The sequence below is a fragment of the Chrysemys picta genome, chromosome 7 (assembly GCF_011386835.1).
Source record: "Chrysemys picta bellii isolate R12L10 chromosome 7, ASM1138683v2, whole genome shotgun sequence".
In the NCBI taxonomy this organism is placed as follows: Eukaryota; Metazoa; Chordata; order Testudines; family Emydidae; genus Chrysemys; species Chrysemys picta.
In genome coordinates, this window is record NC_088797.1 from 127,678,381 (window position 1) to 127,693,964 (window position 15,584).

At 44.3% G+C, this 15,584-nt stretch overlaps 1 protein-coding gene across 13 annotated transcripts in view; it reads right to left on the minus strand.

The window, feature by feature from the left end:
* The window catches only part of ALDH18A1 (aldehyde dehydrogenase 18 family member A1), a 105,847-nt gene that overhangs the window by 12,643 nt on the left and 77,620 nt on the right, over positions 1–15,584 (minus strand). For all 13 annotated transcript variants that reach the window (XM_065552711.1, XM_065552710.1, XM_065552704.1 and 10 more), the window contains one exon: positions 8,818–9,038. In XM_065552711.1, the coding sequence (XP_065408783.1) occupies positions 8,818–9,038 (221 nt within the window). The remainder of the gene's footprint in view (positions 1–8,817; positions 9,039–15,584) is intronic.

Below are 15,584 nucleotides of genomic sequence, written 5' to 3' on the forward strand. Positions count from 1 at the left end.
CAAGTGACATGAGAACTTTGGTATGAGGTATGGGATGAACTGGATAATTGTGTGGGCCATCTTCCTCAGGAAAACAAACTTAAGTGTGAGTTTGTTAAATGAATTGACTACTTTCCCTAACCTTCCATGGGATGTTAAGTGTTGAGCTTTTCAAAAGTGTTTGAGACTAAAGTGCATTATTGTGAAGGATTAGAGTTAACCCATGCTCCCCTAGAAAAGAATTAACTTAGTCAACTGCTACCTGAGAAAGTGCCTACTTCAGACAGGAATTAAAATGTTCTTTGATACCTCAAAGATTACAAACAGAGACTGATCATCATGAATGAGTCTGAGAACTGACTAGGTGGCAACTAATGGTGTAGGTTCATGTGTCAATACTACTGCACTGGATTAGGTTCTTAAAGGAAGATTCTCAAATCCACTATGGCCACTTTGCTCTACTCATTCTGGACTGTGGTGGCCAATGAACAACTGCCCCGAATGGGGAACATCATCTTCTGTGTGTTGCCTAAAATAAACAAGTTATCATAGACCTATTAGATATAAATTACTCTATAAAAAAGAAACATACAACTAGATGTGCCTTGCACCACCATCACCACTTTGATTTTATTTTTCAGAGATTAAAGGCCAGAAGGTAGCATTAGAGCCTCTAATCTGACCTTTCATAGAACACAGGCCACAGAATTTCACCCAGTTACCCCTGTATTCAGCCCAGTAACTTGTTGAACTACAGCATATCTTCCAGAAAGGCAGTCAGTGTCTATCTGATGACACCAAGATATGGAGAATCCACCACTGCCTTTGGTAATTTGTTCCAACAGCTAGTCACTCTCACCAATAAATATCTGTCCCTTATTTCTAATTTCAATTTTTCTAACTTTAACTTTCAACCATTGTTTCTTATTGTGCCTTTCTTCACTAGTTTCATGTGGCCTTTAGTACCCAGTATTTTCTCTCAGTGTAGGTACTGTACTTATACACTGTAACCAAGTCATTGCTGATCTTTCAAATATTGTATTCCTTCCCTCTCACCCTGCATCTCCATTTCGTCTTTAGATTGTAACCTTCTTTGGGGTAGGGAATGTGAAAGACTGTCTGCATAGTGCAGTGCCTAGCACATTCTGAAATATAAATATACAGCATTTTAATAATTTGTACACAAAATGTCATATTCAAGTAATAGTAGGGTCACAATTTCAAACATTCAGAAGCGCAGAAATGAAAGTTATGGTTCTCACAGTAACATTAACTTTGCCCTCATTGTATAAACATGTAAAGTGTTATGGTTATTGTAAATGCAAATTTCTCCTGACTCTCTTTTGCAAGGGGAATACTCCAAAATCCATTTGCTAAAACCAGGACACTCAGTGTTTTCAGTCCTGGATGTAGCAAATAGATTTTGGAGTATTCCCCTTGCAAAAGAGAGTCAGGAGAAATTTGCATTACAGTGGGGACCAGCAGTACACTTGCACCTGAGTTCCTCAGGGGTTCCATAACTCTCCCTCCATCTTCCATAGGGCAATGGCAGAAACAGTAGCACGAGTGACCTTGGAGGGGGATTCGATGATATTGCAGTATGTCAATGACTTGCTAATCGCCAGGTCAAATGAGAGGGACCACTTAAAAACCCTAAACAGACTGTTTATATATCTTCCTGAGGCTGGATTTAAATTAAGTGCGAACAAAGCTCAGTCACAACAGCCAAAGGTCCTGTATTTAGGGCGTGAGATAGCGCAGGGAGTAAAGGCACTCACAATAGACAGAAAGCAGGCAATTTGAGGGTTAAAAAGACCACGGACAGTTAAGGAAGTCCAGAAAGTGCTGGGACTCCTTAATTATTGTAGGACATATATACCGGAGTACTCAGAGATAGTGGAACAGATTCAAACCCTTACCAGAGTGGGGAAAACCTGCAAATGAGTCAGTAATATGGGGCACAAAACAAGAGGAGGCATTAATAAAAATAAAGCAAGCTCTAGCCTCCACCCCTAGCTTGTGCTTACCCGATATGGGAAAGCTGTTCCACCTTTACTGTAATCACAGTAAGACATGTCTGCCTTATGACCCCCTGTATCACAAGGGTATACCCTCACAGGTATGCTGGTATTACATACCTCCCACACACTCATTGACCTCCTTAATACTGGGCGGCTAAAATCCGTAACAGATGCCCGCAGGAGTCAGTGGGAATCAACACTATGCATGCAAAACCCTAATTTCTCCATAGTTAGGGACAAAGGAATAAATGTAGCTGAATACCTGAACATAGATGGAGAGGTACACAAATGTCTCATAGCTAAGGGAGAGGAAGTGTTGGGAAGAGTTAAGGAAGAGCCACTAGAGAATCCAGACATAATTTTGTATGTAGATGCGTCAAGGAAGTATGAAAATGGAGTGCCATATACAGGATGGGCAGTGGTAATCAGTGATGGAACAGTAATAGTGTCAGGTCAGCTGGATGGTTCAAAATCAGCTCAAGAAGCAGAGCTGACAGCCCTCACTGAAGCTTTAAGAGTGGGAGAGGGCAAAAGGTTCACAGTATACACAGACAGCAGATACGTATTCGGAGTAGTGCATGACTACATGGACATGTGGTCACACAGGGGTTTTTGTAACAACAACCGGCAAGCCCATTAATAATATGGATGCAGTTCAAAGACTAACGGAAGCTGTCAAACTACCATCAGAACTGGCAGTAGTAAAAATAAAAGCACATCATAAAATCTCAAGTAAGGAACAAAAAGGAAACTACTGGGCAGATTAATGCGCTAAAGAGGCTGCATAGGCAAACCCTGTCAGGGTTTGTGCAGCTGCAGTGTCCGAGGAGGAAGTGGATTTGAAAAAGCTACATGCAACCATAAGCCCAGAAGAGAAAAGTAAATTAGAAGAACAAGGCTGTGTGTACAGAAATCACCTCTGGTGCGGGCCAGGGGGAGAGGAGCTGGTAACTCCTGAGTGCATACAGGCTCTGCTGCTCCATGCCATCCACTCACCAGCCCATCTGGGATGGAGACAAATGAGGGCTGCCCTGGAGCACTGGAGGTGGCCAGCCATGAAAAAAAGATGCCTTACAATGTCTCAAAAGATGTGTAACATGTGCACAAGTGAACGTGGGTAGAAGGAAGAAAGTACCCCTGAACCACCAACTGCGGTCAGAGGGACCGTGGCAGAATCTGCAAATTGATTTTACTGGGTCTTTGCCACAAAGCAGGGGGTATACGTACATTCTGGTAATTACTGACACTTTCACCCGATGCATAGAGGCATTCCCCACCAAAAACTGTACTGCCACAACAGTGACTCAAATCCTAGCAAAGGAGATAATACCCAGGTAGGGTCTGACGCTGTCAATAGACTCGGACCAAGGAACTCACTTTATGGGGCGTGTAATGAAAGAGGCATGTAAGGCATTAGGAATAAAGCAAAGGTTCCATATACCGTACCACCCTGAAAGCTCAGGGATGGTGGAAAGGATGAATAGAACAATGAAAGCAGCCTTAACAAAGGCAGTTCGGACACAGGAGATGGATGGGCACACATGCTGTCTGCTGTTCTCTATCGAATCAGAGGCAGCCCAAACAGGCTGACTCAGCTAACACCCTTTGAACTAATGACAGGAAGAGCAATGAGAAGGCCTAGTGATGAGTCCTGCCTGCAGGAGGGTCAGGGCCCTTCGCAGACAGGTTGCAGAACTACCTTAAGGTATTGGACAGTGAATTAAAAGACCTATACAACCAAGTAAAAGAAAATCAAATCCAGCTGGATGATAACAGCAGTCTGAACAAACCTGCATTTAAAGTTGAGGATTTGGAAATGTGCCGTATTTATCCAAAGGTTAAAGGAATCCTGAAACCATGGTGGCAAGGCCCCATGCAGGTCCTTTTGACTACTAATACATGTGCAAAGGTTGAGAGAAAGATGGGAACGTTTTGGAGGCACCAAAATCAGTTAAAACTGTTTGAACCAGCGCCTGCCAATACTAACAATGTCTTCACAGGTGTCTCCACAGGTAAACAAGAGGAAGGACTGAAGGGTGACCATGAGGAGATTCTTGCTGTGACTCCTGCTGCCCCTGTGGTGCATGAGGAAGGACGCAAGTAGTGTGCTGTGTGAAAGGGAGGACTGGGAATGGGTCACTAACTCCCCTCCTCCAGGTTTACTTCGCTTTAACTGCCACACTAAAGAAATGCTTTGCTCTTGCAGAACACGCGCAATAACCAACAAACAGGTCTGGCTAGAGGTAAAGGTGGCACTATGGTTAGGACATGAGCACACAGTAGAACCTAAGAAGGTTCAAATAAAATCAAACACTGATGTTTATAACAATAGGGAGACTAGTAACATCACAATTTTGACAGGTTTCAGAGTAGCAGCCGTGTTAGTCTGTATCCGCAAAAAGAACAGGAGTACTTGTGGCACCTTAGAGACTAACCAATTTATTTGAGCATAAGCTTTCGTGGGCTACAGCCCACTTCATTGGATGCATAGAATGGAACATATAGTAAGGAGATATATATGGTGACAAAGTTCCTCCTCTATCTTGGTGGGTCCTGCGCTTATTGGCGGATTTTCTTGCCTCAGAGATTCACCATGTGGGTTGGGGAACAGCCCAAAGACCTTCCCCTCTGGAAGAACCCACAGTCCAGGTCAATTGGGAGGTTTGGGGGGAACCCGGGCCCGCCCTCTACTCCGGGTTCCAGCCCAGGGCCCTGTGGACTGCAGCTGTTTATAGTGCCTCCTGTAACAGCTGCATGACAGCTACAACTCCCTGGGCTACTTCCCCATGGCCTCCTCCAAACACCCTCCTTAGTCTCACCACAGGACCTTCCTCCCGGTGTCTGATAATGCTTGTGCTCCTCAGCCCTCCAGCAGCACACCCTCTCACTCTCAGCTCCTTGCGCCTCTTGCTCCTAGCTCCTCACACTCACACCACAAACTGAAGTGAGCTCCTTTTTAAAGCCCAGGTGCCCTGATTAGCCTGCCTTAATTGATTCTAGCAGCTTCTTCTTAATTGACTCCAGGTGTCCTAATTAGCCTGCCTGCCTTAACTGGTTCTAGCAGGTTCCTGGTTACTCTAGTGCAGCCCCTGCTCTGGTCACTCAGGGAACAGAAAACTACTCATCCAGCAACCAGTATATTTGCCCTCTACCAGACTCCTGTACCCCACTGGTCTGGGTCTGTCACAATATACACATACAGAGAACATGAAAAGTTGGGAGATGCCCTACCAACTCTAAGACATCAGGAATCATAACATTCAAAAACCAGTAGGAGAACACTTCAACCTCTCTGGTCACTCAGTAACAGACTTAAAAATGGCAATCTTGCAACAGAAAAGCTTCAAAAACAGACTCCAATGAGAAACTGCTGAACTTGAATTAATATGCAAACTAGATACCATCAATTTAGGCTTGAATAGAGACTGGGAATGGCTGAGCCATTACACACATTGAATCTATTTCCCCATGTTAAGTATCTCACACCTTGTCAAACTGTCTGAAATGGGCCATCTTGATTATCACTACAAAAGTTTTTTTTCTCCTGCTGATAATTGCTCATCTTAATTAATTAGCCTCTTAGAGTTGGTAGGGCAACTCCCACCTTTTCGTGTTCTCTCTCTCTCTCTCTCCTTACTATATGTTCCATTCTATGCATTTGATGAAGTGGGCTGTAGCCCACGAAAGCTTATGCTCAAATAAATTGGTTAGTCTCTAAGGTGCCACAAGTACTCTTCAAAAAGCAACAGAGGGTCCTGTGGCACCTTTAAGACAGAAGTATTGGGAGCATAAGCTTTCGTGGGTAAGAATGTAGCGTAGGTAGAGAAGGGGCGTGAGTGGACGAGAGCTGAGGAAGCGTTGTTCCAGGTCAGCCATAAAAATGTTGGCATATTGTGGGGCCATGCGGGTGCCCATAGCGGTACCACTGGTCTGGAGGTATATATTGTCACCTCCAGACCAGTCACTACGAAAGAGGATAAATGGACACAAGTCAGATATCAGGAATGGCAATATACAATAACCTGTAGGAGAACACTTCAACCTCCCTGGCCACACAATAGCAGATGTAAAGGTAGCCATCTTACAGCAAAAAAACTTCAGGACCAGACTCCAAAGAGAAACTGCTGAGCTCCAGTTCATTTGCAAATTTGACACCATCAGATCAGGATTAAACAAAGACTGTGAATGGCTATCCAACTACAGAAGCAGTTTCTCCTCCCTTGGTGCTCACACCTCAACTGCTAGCAGAGCACCTCACCCTCCCTGATTGAACCAACCTCATTATCTCCATACTGACTTATACTTGCCTCTGGAAATTTCCATTACTTGCATCTGAAGAAGTGAGGTTCTTACCCACGAAAGCTTATGCTCCCAATACTTCTGTTAGTTTTAAAGGTGCCACAGGACCCTCTGTTGCTTTTTACAGATTCAGACTAACACGGCCACCCCTCTGATACTTGACAAGTACTCTGGTTCTTATCACAATTTTGGTAACAGCTGACTGCCCAGTTATTTGCTGGTGTCAAGTGCCAGAGATTATGGAATTTTATGGGAGCATCTGGAGGGAATCATGGAGTTGCATAAGCCCCCCCTTCGAGACGGCAGATACTCTCAAACCATGTTGTGGGCCTCTCAGAGGGACAGTGTCCACAATTAATGCAACCAGTGTCCAAATTACCTTTACAGGGGGACAGCTGTGTACTACTAGTGAAGGGGAATATAAGTGTGACGAACTGGGACTGTTCTTACTGTGATCTTTGAATGCTCATAGGGGAGTGTGGCTAGGATAGTCTGCATTGGGGGATGGGAGACTGCCCGAAGGAGAATACCTGAGCATGTAACATGAGAACCCAGGAAGGGGTTGGAGGCCAGGTGACACCTTGGCCCCGGGATACTGAACAAAGGCTTTGGGAGGGGTTGCTGAAGGCAGAGTTTCGGGAGCTGGCTAGGGACATAGCTGGGAGGCAGACGGGGCTCTGACCTCCCAGGGGGGCTAGGGTGCCCGGGGACCCCAAGATGGACCTAACTGAGGGGGTCCTGTTGTGTGGGCCTGCAAGACCTGTATTCCTGTCGTCTAAATAAACCTTCTGCTTTACTGGCTGGCTGAGAGTCATGGTGGATCGCAGGAAGATGGGGGTGCAGGGCCCTGAGTCCCCCAATACTCCGTGACAATAAGGTCCTGGGCTACCCCTCATTTAAACACAATTACATGGCATACTGCCACGATTTTTGGACAGTGTAAGGTAAATTATTAGGATACTGTGTCCAGTTCTGGACTCTACACTTTAAAAAAGGGTATGGAAAAACTGGAAAGAGATCAGAAGAGAGCTACACCAATGATTAGAGGTCTAGAAAGCCTGTCTTGCAATGAAAGATTTAGGAAACAACCTATTCAGCTTATCCAAGAAAAGCTTAAGAGGAGATTTGACCTTGGTCTCTTAGTAATTCCATGGTAGATTTCTGATGGTAGAGGACTCAAATATAGCAGCCAAAAGCACAACCCTTGAGGGTTAACATGAATTTTCAAAGATAATGGCCAATAGGTCTGCAATCACATCAGCCAACTCCCTCAGCACCCTTGGATGCATTAGATCTAGACCCATGTCCTCTTTAAAACAGCCCTCAACACATCTGAAGACTTATCAGGTCGCCTCTCAGTCTACTTAAGACTAAACATGACCAGATTTTTTAACCTTTCATCACAGTCAGGTTTTTTAACACTTTTGTAATTTTTGTTGCTTTCCTTTGGACCTGTCTCCAATTTGCCCAAATATTTCTTAAACTGTGGCAACCAAAAATGGACAATACTCCTCCTGGGGTCTCATCAGTGCCAAGCAGAGTGGAACTATTACCTCCTGTGCCTCACACACACACAACACTCATGTTAATAAGCCCCAGAATGATATTAGCTTTTTTTGCAACTGCATCACACGGTTGGCTCATTCAGTGATCCACTGTATCTCCCAGATCCTTTTTGTTGTACTACTCCCTAGCCAGTTATTCCCCATTTTTCTCTCTTATGTCAAGCACTTTGCATTTGTCTTTACTGAATTTCATCTTGTTGATAAATTAGAGAATTGGTCTGAAATAAAGTCTTTTGAATTCTAATCCTGACTTCCAAAGTGCATGCAACCCCTTCCAGCTTGGTTATCATCCACAGCTTTTATAAGCATGCTCTCTACTCCATTACTGAATTAATTAATGAAAATACTGAATAGTATCTGACCCAGGACAGACCCCTATGAGATCCCACTAGATACACCTTCTGAGTTTGACAGATGTCTAAGGCTAGTAGCAAGTAGTTAGAAGAACATTAAATACTGGTATTAAATAGCTCAGAGGCCTCAACTAGGACTAAGCCCCATTGTGCTCAGTAAGCATATATGAATAAGAGGTCCCTACATAGACGGGCTTGCAACCTGAGAAAACACGTGACATGGGGAGAAGGAATGTACATTCAAATAGGTACAATTATTGAAAACATGTACAATTTATTAAGAAGTGAAAAAATTCTCCCATCTGCCTATTAACCCACCACAAACTGGCTGATTTCTTCTGAACAATGCAGAAGTGGGTCCTGAGGAGAGATCTGATGGAGAGGGTAGTATGCCAATAAAATCCAGTTTAAGGGAACCCCTTGCTTTGGAAATTAAGAACTGAATGCTGGTTCACTCACCACCCCACCAATCAGAATATTTCTCCTTTTGTTGCCTTTGACAGCAGGGGACTACACTCGATGACCCAAGAGGTCACTTCCACTCCTATGTTACCAAAGGACATCTCAAACAAAAACGTTTTATTTCCCCTCATCATGTACCTGTGGGAGGCAGTCAGGGCGGGATTCGAAGATCACCAGCAGGACCCCAATAGGCACAGTCACCTGTTCCAGCTCTAAGTCTTTTGCTATTCGTGTTCTGCGAATGACACGGCCTACACTCTCCTGGGAGGATGCTGCGATCTGACGAAGTCCTATGGCCAAGCTATTCAGCTTTGATGTAGACAGACTCAGTCGCTTCATCAAAGGAAGTGCCAATCTCCCTGAAATAAGAGATGATTAAGTCATGCTGGAGATACTTAACAGCTGCTTGAGATTAGATATCCAGGCTCCATCCACCTCCTTACATCTGCCTAAGAAATTATACAGGCACTTTTCCACTCAAAAAGATATGACCTGAGATGAACGATATAGGCCATCAGCTTCCACCAGCCACAGAAAAGCTGCCTGGATCAGACAAGTAAAGCCATTCACATCACCTCATGCATGTTTAACTGGAGCCAGATCAGCAGAAAAGCTGACTAGTCAGACACTATCCCCTTCGAATGAGGCATACCTGCTGATCTTCTACTTAAGAGCAGCCATATTGGGTCCGACCAATGATCCATCTAGTCCAGTATCCTGTCCTCTGACAATGGCCAGGGCCATCCCTACTCATACACAAAGTACGCAGCTGCGCAGGGCACCAGGAAATTTGCCCCAAATTTCCTGATGTCCTACGCAGCTGCATGCTGCTCCAGCCCCTGCTCCGCCTCTTCTCCATGGCCCCAGCCCCTGCTCTGCCCCAGCCCTGCTTCTTCCCACTCCTGCTCCTCCACAGCCCCACACCCACTCCACTCCTTCCCAAAAGCCCCCGCCCCTGCTCCGCCTCTTCCTGTCCCTGCTCTGCCCCAGTCCCGCCCCCACTCCCCTGAGGACTGCAGCAGGGTTGGGCCTGCACTCACTGACGGCAGGAAGTGCAGTGACCCAAACCCAGCCGTGCCACCAGTGAATGCTGGGGGGCGGTTCCTCCCACCCCCTGAGCCAGCCCCTCCCCCTGACAGAGGCCTGGGGCCCCATGCCTCTCCCTGGGGCGGGGGCTGCATAGGGCCCCAGAATAGCTAGGGACGGCCCTGACAATGGCCAATGCCAGGTGTTCCAGAGGGAATGAACAGAACAGGCAATCATCGAGTGATCACGCCCTGCTTCTGGCAGCCAGAGGCTAGGGACAACCAGAGCATGGGGTTGCATTCCTGGCCATCTTGGGTAATAGCCATTTATGGACCTATCCTCCATGAACCTATCTAATTCTTTTTTTGAACCGTTATAGTTTTGACCTTCACCACATTCCCGGCAATGAATTCCACAGGTTGACTGCACATTGGGGGAAGAAGTACTTCCTTTTGTTTGTTTTAATCCTGCTGCCTGTTAATTTCATTGGGAGATCTCAGGTTCTTATGTTATTTGAAGGGGTAAATAACACTTTCTTATTCACGTTCTCCACACTATTCATGATTTTATACCTCTGTCATATCCCCTCCTACTCATCTCTTTTCCAACCTGAACCGTCCCAGTCTTTTTAATCTCTCCTCATATGGCAGCTGTTCCATATCCCTTAATCATTTTTGTTGCCCTTCTCTGTATCTTTTCCATTTCTAATGCATCTTTTTTTAAGATGGGGTGACCAAAACTGCATGCAAGAGTCAAGATGTGGGCATAACATGGATTTCTATAGTGGCATTATGATATTTATGGTCTTATCTCATTCGGTTAGCTTTTTTGACTGCACATTGAGCGGATGTTTGCAGAGAACTATCCACAATGACGCTAAGATCTCTTTCTTGAGTGGAAACAGCTAATTTATATCTCATCATTTTGTATGTATACTTGGGATTATGTTTTCCAATGTGCATTACTTTGCATTAGGGCTATCAAGTGATAATAGAATACCATTTATTTAAATATTTTTGGATGTTTTTGACATTTTCAAATGTATTGATTTCAGTTACAACACAGAATACAAAGTTTACAGTGCTCAGTTTATATTTATTTTTTATTACAGACATTTGCACTGTAAAAAGGAAAGTGTTTTTCAATTCACCTAATACAAGTACTGTAATGCAATCTCTTTATCATGAAAGTTGAATTTACAAATGTACAATTACGTACAAAAAATAATTGCCCTCAAAAAATAAAACAATGTAAAACTTTAGAGCCTACAAGTTCACTCAGTTCTACTTCTTGTTCAGCCAATGGCTCAGACAAACAGGTTTGTTCATGTTTGCAGGAGATAATGCTGCCCACTTCTTGTTTACAGTGTCACCTGAAAGTGAGAACAGGTGTTTGCATGGCCAGGGCCGGCTCCAGGGTTTTGGCCGCCTCAAGCAGCCAAAAAAAAAAAAAGCCGCGATTGCAATCTGCGGCGGCAATTTGGCGGAAGGTCCTTCGCTCCGAGCGGGAGTGAGGGACCGTCTGCCAAATAGCTGGACCTGCCGCCCTTCTCCGGAGTGGCCACCCCAAGCACCTGCTTGCCAAGCTGGTGGCTGGAGCCGGCCCTGTGCATGGCACTGCTGTAGCCAGTGTCGCAAGATATTTATGTGCCAGATGCGCTAAAGATTCATATGTCCTTTCATGCTTGCACCACCATTCCAGAGAACATGTGTCCATGCTGATGACTGGTTCTGCTTGATAACGATCCAAGGCAGTGCGGACCGACGCATGTTCATTTTTATTATCTGAGTCAGATGATACCAGGAGAAGATTGATTTTCTTTTTTGGTGGTTCAGATTCTGTAGTTTCCAGATCGGAGTGTTGCTCTCTTAAGACTTCTGAAAGCACCTCATTCCTCTCAGATTTTGAAAGGCACTTCAGATTCTTAAAACTTGGGTTGAGTGCTGTAGCTGTCTTTAGAACGCTCACATTGGTACCTTCTTTGTGTTTTGTCAAATCTGTAATGAAAGTGTTCTTAAAACGAACAATGTATGTATGGGTCATCATATGAGACTGCTATAACATGAAATATATGGCAAAATGCAGGTAAAACAGAGCAGGAGATGTACAATTCTCTCCCAAAGAGTTCAGTCACAAATTTAAATAATGCATTATTTTTTTTAAACGAGCATCATCAGCATAATGTGAACGCCTGTTCTCACTTCCAGGTGACACTGTAAATAAGAAGAGAGCAGCATTATCTCTCGTAAATGTAAACAAACTTGTTTGTCTTAGCAATTAGCTGACCAAGAAGTAGAACTGAGTGGATTTGTAGGCTTTCAAGTTTTACATTGTTTTGTTTTGGAGTGCAATTATGTAACCAAAAAAATCTGTTTGTAAACTGCACTTTCATGATAAAGAGATTGCACTACATTACTTGTATGAAGAGAATTGTTGAGAGGTTAAGAGTAACAAGAAGGGTTTCTTCAGGTATGTTAGCAACAGGAAGGAAGTCAAGGAAAGCGTGGGCCCCTTACTGAATGAGGGAGGCAACCTAGTGACAGAGGATGTGGAAAAAGCTAATGTACTCTATTTTTTTTGCCTCTGTCTTCACGAACAAGGTCAGCTCCCAGACTGCTGCACTGGGCAGCACAGCATGGGGAGAAGGTGACCAGCCCTCTGTGAAGAAAGAAGTGGTTCGGGACTATTTAGAAAAACTGGACAAGCACAAGTCCATGGGACTGGATGCGCTGCATCCGAGGGTGCTAAAGGAGTTGGCGGATGTGATTGCAGAGCCATTGGCCATTATCTTTGAAAACTCATGGCGATTGGGGGAAGTCCCGGATGACTGGAAAAAGGCTAATGTAGTGCCCATCTTTACAAAAGGGAAGAAGGAGGATCCGGGGAACTACAGGCCAGTCAGCCTCACCTCAGTCCCTGGAAAAATCATGAAGCAGGTCTTCAAGGAATCAATTCTGAAGCACTTAGAGGAGAGGAAAGTGCTCAGGAACAGTCAGCATGGATTCACCAAGGGGAAGTCATGCCTGACTAACCTAATTGCCTTCTATGAGGGGATAACTGGCTCTGTGGATGAGGGGAAAGTAGTGGATGTGTTATTCCTTGACTTTAGCAAAGCTTTTGATATGGTCTCCCACAGTATTCTTGCCAGCAAGTTAACGAAGTATGGGCTGGATGAATGGACTATAAGATGGATAGAAAGCTGGCTAGATTGTCGGGCTTAACGGGTAGCGATCAATGGCTCCATGTCTAGTTGGCAGCCGGTTTCAAGCAGAGTGCCCCAAGGGTCAGTCCTGGGGCTGGTTTTGTTCAATATCTTCATTAATGATCTGGAGAATGGCATGGACTGCACTCTCAGCAAGTTTGCAGATGACACTAAACTGGGAGGAGTGGTAGATACGCTGGAGGGTAGGGATAGGATGCAGAGAGACCTAGACAAATTAGAAGATTAGGCCAAAAGAAACCTGATGAGGTTCAACAAGGACAAGTGCAGAGTCCTGCACTTAGGATGGAAGAATCCCGTTCACTGTTACAGACTAGGGACCGAGTGGCTAGGCAGCAGTTCTGCAGAAAAGGACCTAGGGGTTACAGTGGACGAGAAGCTGGATATGAGTCAGCAGTGTGCCCTTGTTGCCAAGAAGGCTAACGGCATTTTGGGCTGTATAAGTAGGGGCATTGCCAGCAGATCGAGGGATGTGATCGTTCCCCTCTATTTGACATTGGTGAGGCCTCACCTGGAGTACTGTGTCCAGTTTTGGGCCCCACACTACAAGAAGGATGTGGAAAAATTGGAAAGAGTCCAGCGGAGGGCAACAAACCTGATTAGGGGGCTGGAGCACATGACTTATGAGGAGAGACTGAGGGAACTGGGATTGTTTAGTCTGCAGAGAAGAATGAGGGGGGATTTGATAGCTGCTTTCAACTACCTGAAAGAGGGTTCCAAAGAGGATGGATCTAGACTGTTCTCAGTGGTACCAGATGACAGAACAAGGAGTAATGGTCTCAAGTTAGAGTGGGGGGAGGTTTAGGTTGGATATTAGGAAAATAAAATTTCACCAGGAGGTTGGTGAAGCACTGGAATGGGTTACCTAGGGAGGTGGTGGAATCTCCTTCCTTAGAGGTTTTTAAGGACAGGCTTGACAAAGCCCTGGCTGGGATGATTTAGTTGTGATTAGGTCCTGCTTTGAGCAGGGGGTTGGACTAGATGACCTCCTGAGGTCCCTTCCAACCCTGATATTCTATGATTCTAATTGAAAAATACTATTTCTTTTGTTTATAATTTTTACAGTGAAAATATTTGTAATAAAAATAATATAAAATGAGCACAGTACACCTTGTATTGTGTTGTAATTGAAATCAATACATTTGAAAATGTAGAAAACAACCCAAAATATTTAATAAATTTCACTTGGTGTTCTATTATTTAACAGTGCAATTAAAACTGCAATTAATCACGATTAATTTTTTAAATTGCTATTAATTTTTTTAAGTTAATCACGAGTTAACTGCCATTAATCAACAGTCCTACTTTGCATTTATCAACACTGTAATTCATCTACCATTTTGTTGCCCAGTGACCCAGTTTTGTGAGATCCCTCTGTAACTCTTTGCAGTCAGCTTTCAACTTAACTATCTTGAGTAATTTTGTATCGTCTGTAAATTTTGCCATCTCCCTGTTTGCCCCTTTTTCCATATCATTTATAAAATATGTTGAATAGCAGCGGTCCAACTACAGATCCCTGGGGAACACCACTACTTACCTCTTTCCGTGCTGAAAACTGAACATTTATTCTGACCCTTCGTTTTCTGTCTTTTAACTAGTTACTGATCCAAGAGAGGAAACAGATTGACAGTGTGTGACGGGTACCCCGAAGTCAGGCCCAACAAGGAAAATAACAGAACTCCACTGGCCATCACGGACAGCCTCCAGCTAAAACCTCTCCAGCACATCAAAGATCTACAACCTATCCTGGAAAACGATCTCTCACTCTCACAGACCTTGGGAGGCAGGCCAGTCCTTGTTTACAGACAGCCTCCCAACCTGAAGCAAATACTCACCAGCAACTACACACCACACCACAGAAACACTAACCCAGGATCCAATCCCTGTAACAAACCTCGTTGCCTACTCTGTCCCTATATCTACTCTAGCGACACCATCAGAGGACCCAACCACATGAGCCACACCATCAGGGACTCATTCACCTGCACATCTACTAATGTGATATATGTCATCATGTGCCATCAATACCCCTCTGCCATGTACATTGGCCAAACCGGACAGTCTCTATGTAAAAGAATAAATGGACACAAATCAGACATCAGGAATGGTAACATACAAAAGCCAGTATGTTCAATCTCCCTGGACATTCTATAACGGATTTAAAAGTAGCCGTACTTGAACAAAAAAACTTCAAAAACAGACTTCAAAGAGAAACTGCAGAACTAAAGTTCATTTGCAAATTTAACACCATTAATTTGGGCTTGAATAGGGACTGGGAGTGGCTGGCTCACTACAAAAGCAACTTTCCCTCTCCTGGTATTGATACCTCCTCATCAATTATTGGGAGTGGACTACATCCACCCTGATTGAATTGGCCCTGTTTCTCCACTTGTAAGGTAACTCCCTTCTCTTCATGTGTCAGTATAATAATGCCTGCATCTGTAATTTTCACTCCATGCATCTGGAGAAGTGGGTTTCTTACCTACGAAAGCTTATGCCCAAATAAATTAGTTAGTCTTTAAGGTGCCACCGGACTCCTCATTGTTTTTATGGATACAGACTAACACGGCTATCCCCTTGATACTTGATACCAGAGTTAGTAGTTCTGCAATTTCATATTTGAGTTTCCTTCACAACTCCTGGGTGAATACCATCTGGT